Raw genomic sequence first — 15,482 nt, 5'->3', positions numbered from 1 at the left:
TCAATCTTCTCTCCAAAAGGATCCAATAGTAAAGGTCTTACTTCTAGCATATAAAGCCCTAAGCAACCTGGGGCCAGTGAACTTAAAAGATCACCTCATTCCTTATACCTGTGCCTGATCTTTATAATCTGACCCTGAGGCAGATCTTGCAGCGCGTGGCACTGTCAGGCTGTCCTCAGCAAGAAACTGTGCATTTAGTGTGTTGGCACTAGGATTAATGAACTCTCTAACTAATGAAATCAAGCTAGCACCGTCTGGTAATGAATTTTAGGCACCAACCTGAGAGTTGGCTATTCAAGCAACCCTTCTTATGAAAACAAATTACTGTTCCTGTAACTTTCTAGTCATACGACCCATGCTTCCCCCCCTCCCTTGATTCCATTGTTACATTGTTTTGGTTTTAACTGATACTTTGTACTCCTCATAGTTTTTTGCTTAAATCAGTTTCACGATATACGAATAAATAACATAAATAAAACAGTTCCGGGGCTGGGAAGCCAGTTTGGGCCCTGACACTAGTATTGGGAAGGTGAGGAAAGGCCAGCTGTTGACATCTTAGTTACTGTAGTGGAAGGTAGGAACATGGAATTTTGGACTAGCATCATAATTTTTTCCTCATAGAAATGGATTTCCCACTGTCAAAAAGTTTATTCTGTTATGAGTTAACATATGAAGCTGCCTTATACAAAGTCAGACCACTGTTCTATCAGGCTCAGTATTCTCTACTCTGACAGTAGCTGTCTAGAGGCTTCTAAAAGTGGAAATTTTAGAGGTGGACAAACCTCACAAAAATGGCGCAGAGAAAACATATTTGTGTGTCTTAGGCCAATATGCACAAAACCTGGGCTAGAGGGACGACTAAGAAATCTTTGAAGAACAAAACAACAGGTGTTGCCAGGGGCCTTGCACAGGCAAACACAGCACCTTATGCATAAAACATTTGGTCTCTTGCTGAACTGCGGCCTCTCCTCACCCAAACTTTTCTGAGACCCATATCCTCAAGTTGTGGAAGTTATATCTACAAACCTCATGGGAACAGCCCTCATAATAGTGGTAAGTTCAAGCCACTGACCCGCAAAGCCTAAGTCACATGTTGTCAGGCTTCAGGGAATCAGCTTCTCCCCCCCCCCCCCCCGGACAGTAGATAAGCAGAACAAAGGAAAATGAGTTTTCTTACCAGTTAGGAACTTTAATGATCACAGCGAGAGAACAAATAATCCATTTCCTAGGAATGGCGGTGCTCCCAATTAAGAGTCCCACCCACTTCCTCCCTAGTCACCTGCATCACTACTGTGTCTTGTAACCTGAGCTCGTAATCTATGTGCTTTCTGTTCTGCCACCCTATCAGCTCTTCTTGTCCCTGAGCTGGGCGGATGAATGTTTTCCAGAGACAGTGAATCTGTTAGCTCTCTCTCTCTCCCAGTGCTTCTTCTCCTAGCTGTTCCCCATCCAGTATTTCCCAGCTTCTGCCTTCTGAACTATGTCCCTCTGCAAACCACTGTTCCAAATCTACACTGTCCTCCTGCTCCTGGGAAGATTCAGGATCCTGATCAGGAGCGGGGGGGGGGGGGGAAGCTCCCACCATTCCTCCTCAGTGCAGCCCTCCTCAGCACGGTCCCTGACATCTGTGTGCATTAAGTCCGAGCAGCTATTCCATCAGACTATACGAAAGTGAAAGAGATGGAACTGTGGGGGCTACCAGTAGCTCCTCTTCTTGTAATATTTTTACTCCAGCTGGTCATTACAAGAATTCTATAGCTAAGAAAGCATCATTGAATTTTGTCTTTTCCCTCCTTCCCTCCAATTGTTTTCCCTTTTGTGTTGTGTCTTTTAGGTTTAAATCCTGAAGGCAGGGAATATCTTATAGCTGACATTTGTACACTACTCCAGCAACATTCTTTTATGAGCTGAAAATTGGGATAAAAATGCTTTAAATAAATAATCAAGTAAGCTCGGCTGGATAATTTGGAAACTCCAAGCATTTCATGACAGGTCTCACTGCAACCTCTGTTTAAGACCAGGATTGGCACAGAAGACATTGTTGCATCCTAATCATTTAGGAAAATGTGACCTCCTTTTCACTGCAAAATCCCAGAATTTAGCAACTTTTCGGTCCACAAGGTATGGTTGACAGTAATAGCATAAATGTAACATCTTCTGCATGCAAAGTTCATTAGCCTGGCCTTAAGGTCACTGCTTTTAATCCAACAACCAAACATTTTATTCACACCAATTTGCTGGTACATCAAGAAGAAGAAATAGAGAGAACCAAAGGAGGGAGGAATAATAAAAGGTAGGAATTAGTTTTTCAAGAAATTATCAAAAACAATTCTGACTTAAAGAAAACTGCTGCACACAATTGCTGAAAAGGTTAACAAAGGATTTATATTGTTTCAGAATAGCTGTCAGTCACAACATGTCTGCCAGTACCTCCTATAGTGCTCATGAAAGGTCTCAGTAATATCACCTCAAAAACCCATAATGCATGAGGAACTGTTTGCTCTTCCTACTCAGTTCCTGTTTACACTGGATTGGCCTCTTCTACGTGTCCCCATGGCAGCCATTTTATGTAATGTTACACTCCCACAGCAGACATTTTGTGAGTAGTGCCCGTAGCACTTCCTCAAGATTTCAATTGTACCCACCGGCCCCAAAAGGTCGCCAACCCCTCATTTAGAACATGTAGTCTCTTATACAAAGTACTTAATAAGTAGTTGAAGTACCATTTGCATCATCAAATAAATGAATAAACAAGCAAACAACATGTAAACTTTAGACATTGGGGATGGATGGATGAATAGCATCCTGGGTTTAAGAAGTATCATATACAGGGATTGCATAGTAATCGCACCATTAGTTCAATCCAGTACAGAAAGAACTGTTCATATACAAGTTATACTTCACATAAATTAGCAATCACATAAGTAGAAAAGTGCTGGTGTATTTGTGTGTGTAAAATGCAACGTTCTAAACTATACGGATTGCCAATACCCTGATAGTACTGATATCCTCTTTTATAGGCATCCCATTATTAGTTAAGAAGAGCTTGATGGATCAGGCCAGTGGCCCATCTAGTCCAGCATCATATTCTCACAGTGGCCAACCAGCCACTTGCATTCCTTTTTTAGATTAACTTAACCACCTCGAACAAGCTGGCATCACCAGCAAATGTGACCATCTCACTGCTTGCTCCTAAATCTGTATCATTCATGAACAAGTTTAAAAGCTCAGGACCCAAATCTGATTCTTAGGGGGACTCCACTTACATTCCTCTGTTTTCAGGGGAGGGAGGTGCTGACATACCAACTTCCTGGAACTGCAGAGTTCTGTATTAAATTCACTGCACCTCAACCCATTTCCCTTGCCTCAATAAACAGAATTTGCTGCTTCGATTTTAGTTTTCCAGTTCTTTTCAGCCACACCCTTCAAACTGGTGCTGGACTCACAATTTGTCTATCGATTGATTCATCAATTGCCAATAGCTCAAATCACACCTCAAATAGATGAACATTTATTGAATTTCTCTCTCTCTTTGCTGTATCTAATCAGCCAGCATGCTGTAAGTTTTTTTTAAAATGATATTTATTGAAAAAAGTTTTTTTTTAATTACAAAGAAAAAAGACAAAAACAAAAAAATAAAAATAAAAAATAAAACCATCATTTACAAATTCTCCACTTTCATTACCTTCTTTCGATGACCTCCTCCTCCCATCCCTTGTATCTTGATTAATAATTGTCACAGCAAATCCTTTCCATAATTCATAATATTCTGTCATTACATTACCTTACTCTATTTTCATCTTATCTTATAAAAAACCTTAAAACTTAGGACTTAAATCTTATTTTTACCAGCTTCTCATAACCATTACCTTTTTACCTAATTCTTTAAACATTTTTACAAGAGCCAAGTAATTTCATTTCAGCATGCTGTAAGTTTTTGTGGTAAACCATATCCGTGTGCATGGGCCCCTCTCTGCAGGAAATAAGAGGGTGGATGCACCTCTGGTAACTTGGCAAGCAATGCTTTGCTTACAGACCCGGTAGAAAGCAAAAAACGTTAGCTGAACAATTCCATTTACCTTCACTGCAAGACCAGAGCCCGGCTAGCTCAGTTGGTAGAGCATGAGACTCTTGATCTCAGGGTCATGGGTTCGAGCCCCACATTGGGTGCCAGATGAAGTGAAGGACATGAGGCAGGAGTTGATAATACAGGTGAGCTGCGCACAGGTGAGCTGCAAGCAAGTTGCCGGCCAGCTCTGTGGAGGCTCCTTTTATTGACACAATATGCAAACCCAGGTGGATACATTTTCCAGTCCCAAGATAGTGGGGTGGTACAAAGTTATTTTGGTACCTGTTTCCACCACATCATTTCCCCCTTGCACAATGTATGGTGAAGGAGACAAAGGTCTCAGAGATAAAGGTTACAGACAGGACACCGCAGACTACTGAGACCGCAAAAGGTTAGACAGAGGGCATGATGTTCAAACAGCTGTGGCTTTGTCTGTGAGGGGGAGTGTGCTCCACACCCGAAGGTCACGCGTGCAGGCAGGCTAAGGCTGCCTGCTGGTGGCGAGTGTGCTCCGCAACCAGCAATCATCCCTACACCACTTACTTACTTTTTTAGATTAGCCTTGAACAAGTTGGCATCACCAGCAAATGTGACCATCTCACTGCTTGCCCCTAAATCTGCATCATTCATGAGCAAGCTAAAACAGTGTTTCCCAACCTTTTTTGGGCAAAGGCACACTTGTTTCATGAAAAAAATCTCGAGGCACACCACCATTACAGCCCCGTGACGTCAGCGCGCAGCGTCACACCGGGAGGGACATGAATTGCTAGCAAATTACATAATCACCTCCTTGAGGGCTGGCTCATCTTCTCCGAAGGCAGAACCCCATTAATTAACAGGACAGACTCACACCATAGCCAAGACGAGGGGGGAAAACCTCAGTCATGCACAGTCATGCACATGTGGGGGCTAAATGAGGACGAAGACCGGGCAGAGAGCAGGGTTCAAATCACCCCACCTGGCCAGGACAATCCCTGGGTGCTCCCTTGGGCCACTCGCCTGACCCACCTCGCAGGGCTGTTGTTGCGAGGATAACACGGGGAGAACCACGCGCGCCCCCGGGAGCTCCTTGGAGGAGAAAGCGGGCGATGAATGCAATGCACGAAATATATGAGAGACGACCAGGTTTTGCAGGTGAGGGGCCCCCGCCAGCCTTCGCTTCCAACACCCGGCGCAACGACGCTGAAGTTTCCCCCCGGGCTTGGCTCGGGGAGCAGCGCTGCTCCCCCCCGGCTCCCCTTCGCCCTCCCGGCTCTCTCTGCTGCCCACTGGGGACCCCCCTCACCTGCCAAGTCCGGAGCGCCGGTGGAAGTTGCATGCATGCATGCAGGGCGCCGCGTTGCCATTGCATTGCACTGCACTCCATGCAACGCCTGCACGCATGCATTGCCTTGCACGCCCGCCAAGGGGTCTCCCCGCGGTCCGATGCGTCCCCTCCGGCGCGGATGCAGCATTGCAAAAATAAACCCCCCCGACACAGCCCTACCTGGGGGGCAGCCTCCGCCTCCGCTGCTCCGCCTCCGCGGGGATCCCCGGGCTCCATCCTGCCGCCCGATCTCCGCGGGGGCGCAGGCAGGCTGCGCGGGGTCTGCGCGGAAGAGCCCCTGCCCACCCGGCCGCCGCCGCTGCGCTCATTCCATGGCCGGGAGAAGAGCGCTTCAAACAAAACGCCCGGCCCGCCAGATCACGCTGGGAAACGTAGTTTGTGCACCCCGCGCGGGCGCGGGGCCCAAGGGCGAGGGGACTACAGATCCCGGCAGCCCCCGCGCCGGGGATGGAGGGGGAGAGGCCGGGTGCAGGGATGGAGGGACGGGTGGGCGAGCGAGTGAGTGAGTGGCAGCCGCCAAGCCTTGGCCGAGAGCCAGGAAGGGCCTCCCCGGAGGAGGAGGAGGAGGGAGGCGCAGAGCGGGAGGGAGGGAGGGAACCCCAGGGGTCATCTAGTGACGGCGCCCCAATCGAAAATTTGACTTAAAAAAAAAATCTTTCAAATTTTTTAATTTTTCCCGCGGCACACCAGGCAACATCTCGCGGCACACTAGTGTGCCGCGGAACAGTGGTTGGGAAACACTGAGCTAAAAAGCTCAGGACCCAAATCTGAATCTTAGGGGGACTCCACTTACATTCCTCTGTTTTGAGAACTCTTCATTCATTCCTACTCTGCTTCTTGTTTTTTCACTAGGTACTGATCCATAAATGGACCTGTTTTATCCTTTGATGGTTAAGCATACTCAGGAGTTTTGGGTGAATTGCTTTATCAAATGCTTTTTGAAACTCTAACCTCCTATACATATACTAATCAATGCTTTATTTTTTAAAAACTCTGAAAGGTTAGCCTGACAGGATCTACCCTTTTACAATAATATATACCAGTAAATAGCAATATATTTTAACCTGAACTCTGCCTCTTTGGTGTTTGTTCAGCTATGCCCCAATCATACAATTCAAGACTTTACCCATGCTAAATGTGTGTGTGTTGTCATTTCACTCACCTGCACGCTAAGATGATTCCATTCCTTCACAAGAATTCTCCCCAGTGTCATTACTTTTATCGGTGGCTGCAGCCCATTTGCAGTGCGATAATAAAACATGGTCTCTTTCTCAGAGACTGTAAGCTTGAACACAGTCTGCCCATCAACAGCTTTCTCCACCATACACCTTTGGAAACAATAAAGAAGGAAAGTCAAAGGTCAACTTCCAGAGGAGTAGCTGAGCTGTATTACAAAAGCCACAGGAAGAAGAGGGAGAAGCGATGCCGTGTTTTGCAGGCAAATGCCTCTCTCCTTGGGTTAAGTTTTCACTTGGGATAATGCAAATTAAACATAATCATCTGTGGCAAGTGGAAGTGCATGGTACCAATGCAGGCCACCATTGCTACCAAATGTAGAGTTGGGTTACACCACTGATGTTTCATCAATGCCTTTGTATTTTTGTGCATGCATAGAACTTGACAGGATTTTGTATATGTGCAGAATATCAGAAATGCATGGAGCAAAGCAGGCCTCAGTTCCTTTTCAATTGCAATGGTTTCTGTAGCACGGTCTTAATCATGATAACCCACTGAAGGGCAGTCCTAGGACTCAGCTAGACTGGTAAAGAAAACACAATTTATATGCGTTGTATATGCGATATAACATTGTGCCACCAGATGGTGATGTGGTGTCCTGTTTTTCTCTACCTGTTTTCCCTGTTTAAATTTACAACACTTTAAACCGAAGCACTTCTTTGATATGTCTAGATCCAGCCCTATTTTCACTCACTGTACAGAGTAGAATGCCCTCCTAAAGGTCAAATGACAAGATGTAAAATTTGCATCAGTTTGGGCTGTGGGTATTGTCATGAACACAGTAGGCAGGGAATAGAAATGCAATCATTTCCTCTCGTACTGTGGTCTTCAGGAGAATCCGCCTTGCTTTGCGTGAACACTCAGCTACCTAGACTGGCCTATATGTTGCCCATACTTGGGTCCTTTGCATTTCAGACCAGTTTTAGTGGACTGAAAACAGCCTGACCTGAAAGCCAGGGTTGCAGTAGGAACATTTGAGCTAGAATCCTCCCAGTTATTCTTTCCCTGAATATGGAGTAGTAGTATGCAGACATGTTTAGGCTGAGAAAGTGTGGTTGCAAGCAGCGCTGACCTCCAAAACCTTGCAAACTGCTCCCTGGCCTCAGCAACTATCATTTTTGGCATTAAAATGGTAGGGTTGGGCCTTGCCGCTAAATTCAGCTGTATTCAGTTAGAATGGCATGTTCATAGCAGAATCTTTTGCTGCTCTAAAGATGATAAAATTATAACCTACTTTATACATGATCGTGTTCTTATAAGCAATACTTATATCAATAACAAACATTGAAATACATTAGAACGTGTGTGTGTGTGTGTTTGTGTAGTTTTTTTTTTTGGGGGGGACACTGTTGCATTAGTTCAGTTATGAGCCACAACATGCCAAAAAATGGCTTAATACTAGTTGCTCCTAAGTCTCGTCACATTGCTTTAAACTGGATACAGTTATGGTTATGCCCGTTGACAGATTTGTGACTAACACACTTTTAATCTGATAAGATAAATAGAGTTGGACCATTACTCCCTTTCAGTAATGATTTTGATCCCATCAGTATTTGTCAACAGAATCTTTAAAGCCAAACATGCAGTCTGCAAGTTTACTAAAAATGCATTTCTTAACATATTGCCAATTCTGTTTGCATGTAAACATGTTAGTTTTTCGTTAACAAATATTTGATAGAAGACACAGCCAAGTAGGAAAATATTTATGAACTGGATTTACCCAGTTCCTGGATAAACAATAATTGGATAATCCAGGGTTTATTAATTTTGCTTATCTAAAAACAAACACCCCCACATGTGGACCCCTACATGTGTCATGACTTTAGTAATGGAAGTGACCTTGATGCGCAACACTTTAAAATAAAATCCAGAATAATTGCATCAGTTCTTATTGGGAATTTTGTTTTCTTCTCTAGTATTAATATATAGCTGCTCTCCAAGAAGTTACTTCTTTTTGAAGAACGTAGACCACCTTGGTAATACTTCCTGAAATGTGGGATAACAAACATGTTAGATAATGAATAAATAAATAACTGTACCATATGTGAGAAGATGTCCTGCCATGTGCCCACTGCCAATCTAGAAACTGAAAGGGCAATGCTTTTTGCTGATCATATTTGTATTCTTCAGTGGCTTCAGTCATTGTGGACCATCAGATTCTACTGAATCAATGGATGGTCTCTGTGGGCACTTGAGCTCTTGAATCATTTCAGTCTTTCAAAGAGAGACATGACATTGAAGATGGTCTCTCAATCTGAAAAACCACCATGAACAAAAAATACAATACTTAAATGCAATAGGGTAGATTTGCCATTGTTCTGTCATGTATGAAACAGTGGCAGTCATAAATTGTTCTGGTGGTATGAATTGGGGCAAGGATGTTGCCCTGGCATTGCCTTGTGGACCTACAGGCTGTCACTTTGGTATTGGGTTAAACTGGAAGGTCACTAAGTAGATCCAAAACAGGTTAGCTTGCTTCACAACATTGCAACTGTAGATACAAGGTGAATCTTGTGGCTGGTGCACATACCTAGTAGATACAACATAACAATGGCATATGCCACCTTCAGTGTAATAGATTATATGTTGCATAGTAAAGAATGAGCCTCTTAAGGAAATGTATGCCATTGGAGGGGAGAAGTAATGGATATGAGACTCTAAGATTCCATCCCTTTTGGCTGCCATAAAGCCAGCTATACTGACTCCTTTCATGCCAAACATTTGGTAATAAACTTGTAAATTGGGATTGCAATTGACACGGAGCATAGCAAGTCTTCCCTTATATTGCTGCACCTAGAAAGTGACATTGTGTGCATTTGCAAATTTTATATGGCAATACAGTTCCATGTTTACATGTTTACCTTGTAGAAAAGTTCCCCACTTCAAAATGCAATTGAGAGGGAAACACATGGATGATAAAAGCTCTGCACACAGAAAATAAGTACAAAACAGAAAATGCTAGGCTACAACAATTCTAACCATGTTCGTTTTCCACAGACAGAAAACATTTTCCATGGTGAAGCCATCAAACATGTGATTCCCAAATGTAGTCCAAAGTGCTGGAGTCCAAGTAGGGCTGCACTGAATTATCATCATAATCATTATCACCAATCTTTGTTTATTCATCATCATATACTAAAAAAAATGCTGTTATGGTGACTTACAACAGGAGTACAGAACAAATAGAAAATAAACTATTGAACCTGAAAAACAATAAGCAAAGCTAAATGCGATCCTATATTAAATCCCACAACAGCAAGATCACCATAAAATATCCCAACAGCAAATACCGGCAGTAGGCAAAAAGGTAAAATGAAATGCCAGGAAGAAAAGACACATCTTAGCCCGGTGCCAAAAATATGATAACACTGGCACTAGGTGGATCTCTCTAGGAAGAGTGCTTCATAGGGGAGGGGCCACTGCTGAAAAGGCCCTCTCCCTTATGGCTGTACTTCTGTCAGAGAGGGTATTTAGCAGTCCTCTTTTTATGACATCAAGGTTCAAGTAAGCACATAATGGAAAAGGCATCCTTGATAGCGGGGCACCAAGCTAAGTAAAGTTCTATAGGTAAAAAGTCGTACTTTGAATTTTCCCTGGAAAGTGGGAACATTTTGGATGCCAGTGCAGCCAGACTAGAATTGTAATATGTTCAGAGTAAGGATCAGGTTGTCACATCCATTTTATATACACCTGAACAGTAACTTTGTATGCTACTACTATGACTGATTTTACAGATTAAGTCAACACCTGCCAGCTACTTACATTACACCTTCTTTCTCAGGTTTCAACCACACTATTAAGGTAAATGATGTCCCAAGCTTCCGAGCGTGGGGAGTGGAAAAGCAACCCTTTAGGTTATGAAAAATAAAGCTTGATGAGTTGCTCAGTGATCCAGGATGCAGGTCATTCTTGTCTTTTGTGATGCAGGCACCCTGACCTTTTGAGAGCATGGCAGCATAAGGGGCAGGTGATGATCTGTATGGGCACTCCTGAATGCAAAACTGCTGGGTACAGGAGAGGATACTTTCGACAGCAGCAGAGCTTTGACAAAAAGCACTCCGGTCTGGCAGCCCACAGGTAGCCTGGGTTGGCACAATGGAAATGTTTTTGAAAGAACCCACGTTTTCAAGTCTTGGGAAGTGCCCCTGAGAGCTGGCCAGGGGTAAAGATGTATAATGAGCCATTATGAATGTTTCAATGGCATGGAACAAGAAACCACAGTGCAAGGGAAGAGCCAGGCAAATCATGTTTACAGGAAGGTCTCCTCTTGATAAGGCATCCCTAAATAAGTAATGATGACTGCATCAGTGGCAATGCCCTTGGGTAGCCTGGTTTAGAGATGACGCAGCATTTCATCTTAATTTGAAATCCTGAGGGTGTCGCCCGTCTCATAACCAGCAGCAGACACGTGGGAAGTGGTTAACACCTGAAAGCCAACAGAAAAACAATGTATAAGGGAAATGGGTGCTTTGTACATAATCATGCATACACCTAAGGCCAGACTGACCTACATCTGCTGGGGAGGAGAGACATCAGATGCAATAGAAAATCTATTTTATCACTGTAATGGCATATGAATATGATTCTCCCTTGTCTGAGCTTCTTATCTTCTGGATTTAAATAACCCCACATAAATGAAGTTGTATAATACCTAAGCAAAATGCAGAACTAGATATAAGGAAGAATTATAATCACAAGGTAACTTTGATGGGGAAATGCATATGTGAAGCATGAAGCCCACAATACAGGAATTTAAAAAATATATATATTTTGGCACATACAGGAATTTTTTTAAGAATTATTTTGGCACAACTATCTGAAACTTCAAATTCTGGATTTGCATGTGGACCATGTATTTTATTTCAGCCACAGAGTTTTCTATAGTTGAGCTACATAGAGCCACAGCTTTACAATTCTATCTTTGAAGTGCAGAGACCTTTAACTCACGCAGTGCCAACAACTGCAAGCAAAAACAAAAAAACCCACCTTCTTAGCATGCAAAGTAATTTAAACATGGCATTTAGAAGTATATAAACACATGGCACATTTTTGAAAAGATACTCTAAGGTTAAATACACATACACACACAACTTTAAGTTTGCAAAGCACTTTGCGTCTTACCCCGATTGTCCATTTCACGCAGCTCCTTTTAGCTCTCAGCAAAGCTGATTAAAAACATATCACCATCTGTCCTGCGTGACCCTTTTCCTAGCAAATGTCTGTGCTCTTTCCGATACTATAGATAGATAACTTGGTGCATATACATATATATACACGCAATACCGTGTAATTGTTATTGATAGGTAAGTTGAGTTGTTGTTGTTATTTATTGCATTTCAAAGAGACGACTGCTAAAACCTTCGGTTTGACAATTGGTTCAAATGGCAGGAACACTAGTTCCCGTTGCCTGGCAACCGTGGAGTTACCCCCAGTAATTCTTCGTAAACAGGCCTTGGCAGGAGGCGCTGTGGAAGGAACACTCAGGTTCCCAGGTAAAGTATCTCAGACAGTAAGCACTTTAAGTGGGATGCCAGGAAACTGTCTGCTCTCCTCATGCTTACATGCAGGACTCTTAATCGCAGCGGGGGGGGGGGCAGTCTGAAGCACTCAGGACACAACAGTGCATATCTAATTTTAAAGCAGCAGCGTAGAATATGCCGTCAACACCAATGGGGGTTGTGGGGGGGGGGGAGAGGTTATGTTGCTGTTGTTTTCCTCTCTCTCAACACGCTTCATGTGTGTGAGGGAAAAGCAGTGTGTCAGCACACTCTCGCATTGTTGCTCAAATTCAAAGCATAAAATATTTAATACAGCCAGTGGCAACAAATTGGTTCTTATTCCCTTCCTTTGTGTTCAGGGGTTTCCATTCCCTGTGTTTCACCTGCTGCTGCTTCAGCCACAGAATCTTCGTAGTTATCAAAATGGCAGACAAAGCTCCTTTCCCACCAGAGGAAAGCAATACTCCAGTATCCCCCCCCCGGGGGGGAGGGGAACCCCACCACCAAATAAGCCAGGTTTCCCTGCTCACACCCACACCGTGTGTTTAAAATCCCACCACTTTAACAGCCATGGAGAATCCTGGGAACTATCATTTATTAAGGGTGTTGGGAATTATAGTTCGGCGAGGCCAGCAACCTTAACAAACGAGAATTTTCAGGCTTCACTGAGGGGAGCCATGACTGTTAAAGTGCCTCAGGTGACAGGACTGGAACAGATTCTAATCACACGAAGGGGCTGAATTCCTCAATATTATTTACTCAATTTATAGCCTGCCTTTCTTTCCGAAGAAGCCCAGGCTGGTAGAGACATCAATAATAATAATAATGGTAACAACAAAATATATATATATATATATATATATATATATATATATATATATATATATATATATAAAATCTTTAAAAGTTTACTACTTTCCAAAAGCAGCTAACATCCCTTCAACTGGTAGTCTCAATGTTGCTGAGAACAGTGTCTTTCGGCCATTAAATGCCTGAGTAAACAGGAATGTTTTAAAATTCCTTATTAGACTTGGTCATGTGGGAGACAGATGCACCTCATGAGGAAGGGCATTGCACAAATGAGAAACTGCCACCAAAAAGGCCCTGGGTCAATAAGGCTCACACCAGGAACAGTGTTGTATACCAAAAGACCCAGGATCTGAATAATATATTATCTCACAGGGTTTTTTTATATAAAAAAAACAAACTCCATCAGTAGGGCTCCTAAGGTGCAATATTTTAGAACCAATCAACTATCACAATATTTGTATATGTTCCTCGGTTCATTTGTCAGGTGGCCCAGTAACACAACTAGTCCACATTTTAAAGGCAGTGTGGTGTTGTAGTTAGAGTGCTGGACTAGATGCAAAACCCGGGTTCAAATGTCCCAACAGAGGCTACCTTACAGGATTGTTGAAATGATAAAGTGGGGAAAGAGAGAAGAGTATATGCCACCTTGAGGTCCTTGAAGAAAAGGGGGGGATATAAATATAAGAATAAAGAAACACATAAACTGGCCTAATTCATAGCTTCCATACTTACCTAGAAATGAGACTGGATTGCATACCACATACCACTCTAAATTTTGGGATGTGGTATTAAAAAAATAAAATACAGAAATGCATATTTTTTACGGGGGGGGGGGGAATGTGCAGGGAAATGCATACAATGCCAGCTGTCAAGATGGCTTATAATAAAAATGTAACCCAAAAATAAAACAGAAAAAGAAAAAGAAATGAAGAGCATAAAAGTGGCAGAATAAGTAAGTGAAACGGTGAAACAAAAAGCAGCTGGGAGAACCAAAATCAATAAAAGAAAGGGTACTGAAACATAGACCAAATATAGAATGGTTCTTCAAATATAGCCATGGAGACAGGCAGACATGGCTGGGGTGGGCATTTCAGAATCTGGTTGTGGCCTAGAAGGTGATGTCATTGGTTCTGCACTATTTAAAAAAAAATTCCCAGTGTTGCACTCCCCTGCATTCCTCCTCCACTATACCACTGGATGGGAAGTTGAGGATAGAGTTTTTGCACAGAGAGACATCTGCTAGCAGCAATGGCCAATTCACAGTAAAGAAGCAAGAAGGATAATGACTTGAGTCATCTATAGACATCCCCCTTCTCACTTATTTACTTGGAATTTACTTGGCTTTCAAGGTGAGTGGAAACCATCTCTAAAACAGAGTAATTTCTGCCAACAAAGATATAGTTAGTTAAAGCTATGGTTTTCCCAGTAGTGATGTATGGAAGTGAGAGCTGGCAAATAGAAGGGGAAGAAATTGAGGCAGTGAGAGATTTTACTTTCTTGGGCTCCATGATCACCCAGATGGTGATAGCAGTCACGAAATTAAAAGACGCCTGCTCCTTGGGAGAAAGGCGATGGCAAACTAGACAGCATCTTAAAAAGCAGAGACATTACCTTGCCAACAAAGGTCTGTATAATCAAAGCCATGGTTTTCCCAGTAGTGATGTATGGAAGTGAGAGCTGGACCATAAAGAAGGCTGATTGCCAAAGAATTGATGCTTTTGAATTATGGTGCTGGAGGAGACTCTTGAGAGTCCCGTGGACTGCAAGAAGATCAAACCTCTCCATTCTGAAGGAAATCAGCCCTGAGTGCTCACTGGAAGGACAGATTCTGAAGCTGAGGCTCCAATACTTTGGCCACCTCATGAGAAGAGAAGACTCCCTGGAAAAGACCCTGATGTTGGGAAAGACGGAGGGCACAAGGAGAAGGGGACGACAGAAGACGAGATGGTTGTACAGTGTTGTCGAAGCTACCAGCATGAGTTTGACCAAACTGTGGGAGGCAGTGGAAGACAAGGGTGCCTGGCATGCTCTGTCCATGGGGTCACGAAGAGTCAGACACGACTAAACAACAACAGTCTCTGGTGATTTCAAATCATGCAATAGGCTCAGGTAAGAAAATGAGGGAAGTAAATGCAGCTCATCCTGGGAATGCCCACTTGACCTGAGATAATTCTGGACTGATCACATTATTCACAAAGTGATTTGATTACGAAAGGTGAGGAGAACGGGAGACCAACAGTTTGCTCCCTCCCTCTGCCTTATTGCTTTTCCATCATGATCTATCGTAGATTTTTGCTGATAATTATGGAAAATGGGGGAGAAATATCATTTCCCCACCAAATTTGTAGTGCACACATGACCTCTGGCAGCATTCCCTTTTAAATATAAGAATAATTAAAGTTGAACACCTTAATTCATAATTGATCCCTCCATCCATCAATTTTGCTTTGTATTCTGTTCACCAAATTTTACCTCTTTGCAAAATTCTAACAATGTATTTGGTATTCAGAGTTTATTGCAATATATTTTACATATATGAATA

At 43.0% G+C, this 15,482-nt stretch overlaps 1 protein-coding gene and 1 long non-coding RNA gene across 9 annotated transcripts in view; one reads left to right on the top strand and one right to left on the bottom strand.

Moving 5' to 3' along the window:
• Positions 1–11,987, bottom strand: part of USH2A (usherin) — a 430,807-nt gene extending 418,820 nt beyond the window's left edge. For 4 of the 5 annotated variants that reach the window (XM_083493952.1, XM_083493953.1, XM_083493954.1 and 1 more), the window contains exons 1-2: positions 10,395–10,613; positions 6,559–6,724 (exon numbers count right to left, since the gene is read on the bottom strand). In XM_083493952.1, the coding sequence (XP_083350078.1) occupies positions 6,559–6,724; positions 10,395–10,582 (354 nt within the window). In that variant the 5' untranslated portion in view covers positions 10,583–10,613. Of the gene's footprint in view, positions 1–6,558; positions 6,725–10,394; positions 11,059–11,753 lie in introns of those variants that run through there. The other variant, XM_083493951.1, reaches the window with a different exon arrangement.
• LOC310702847 overlaps positions 8,980–15,482 on the top strand; it is a 42,348-nt gene continuing 35,845 nt past the window's right edge. Inside the window, exons 1-2 of one of the 4 annotated variants that reach the window (XR_014523691.1) lie at positions 9,024–9,098; positions 10,560–10,709. This is a non-coding gene — a long non-coding RNA (uncharacterized lncRNA). Of the gene's footprint in view, positions 9,099–10,559; positions 10,710–12,056; positions 12,125–15,482 lie in introns of those variants that run through there. The other 3 variants (XR_014523690.1, XR_014523692.1, XR_014523693.1) reach the window with 3 other exon arrangements.

The sequence above is a fragment of the Podarcis liolepis genome, assembly GCF_965112155.1.
Source record: "Podarcis liolepis genome assembly, chromosome: 3".
NCBI lineage: Eukaryota > Metazoa > Chordata > Lepidosauria > Squamata > Lacertidae > Podarcis > Podarcis liolepis.
The sequence above is the reverse complement of the archived record's forward strand: the minus strand, read 5'-3'. Positions and strand labels throughout refer to the sequence as shown.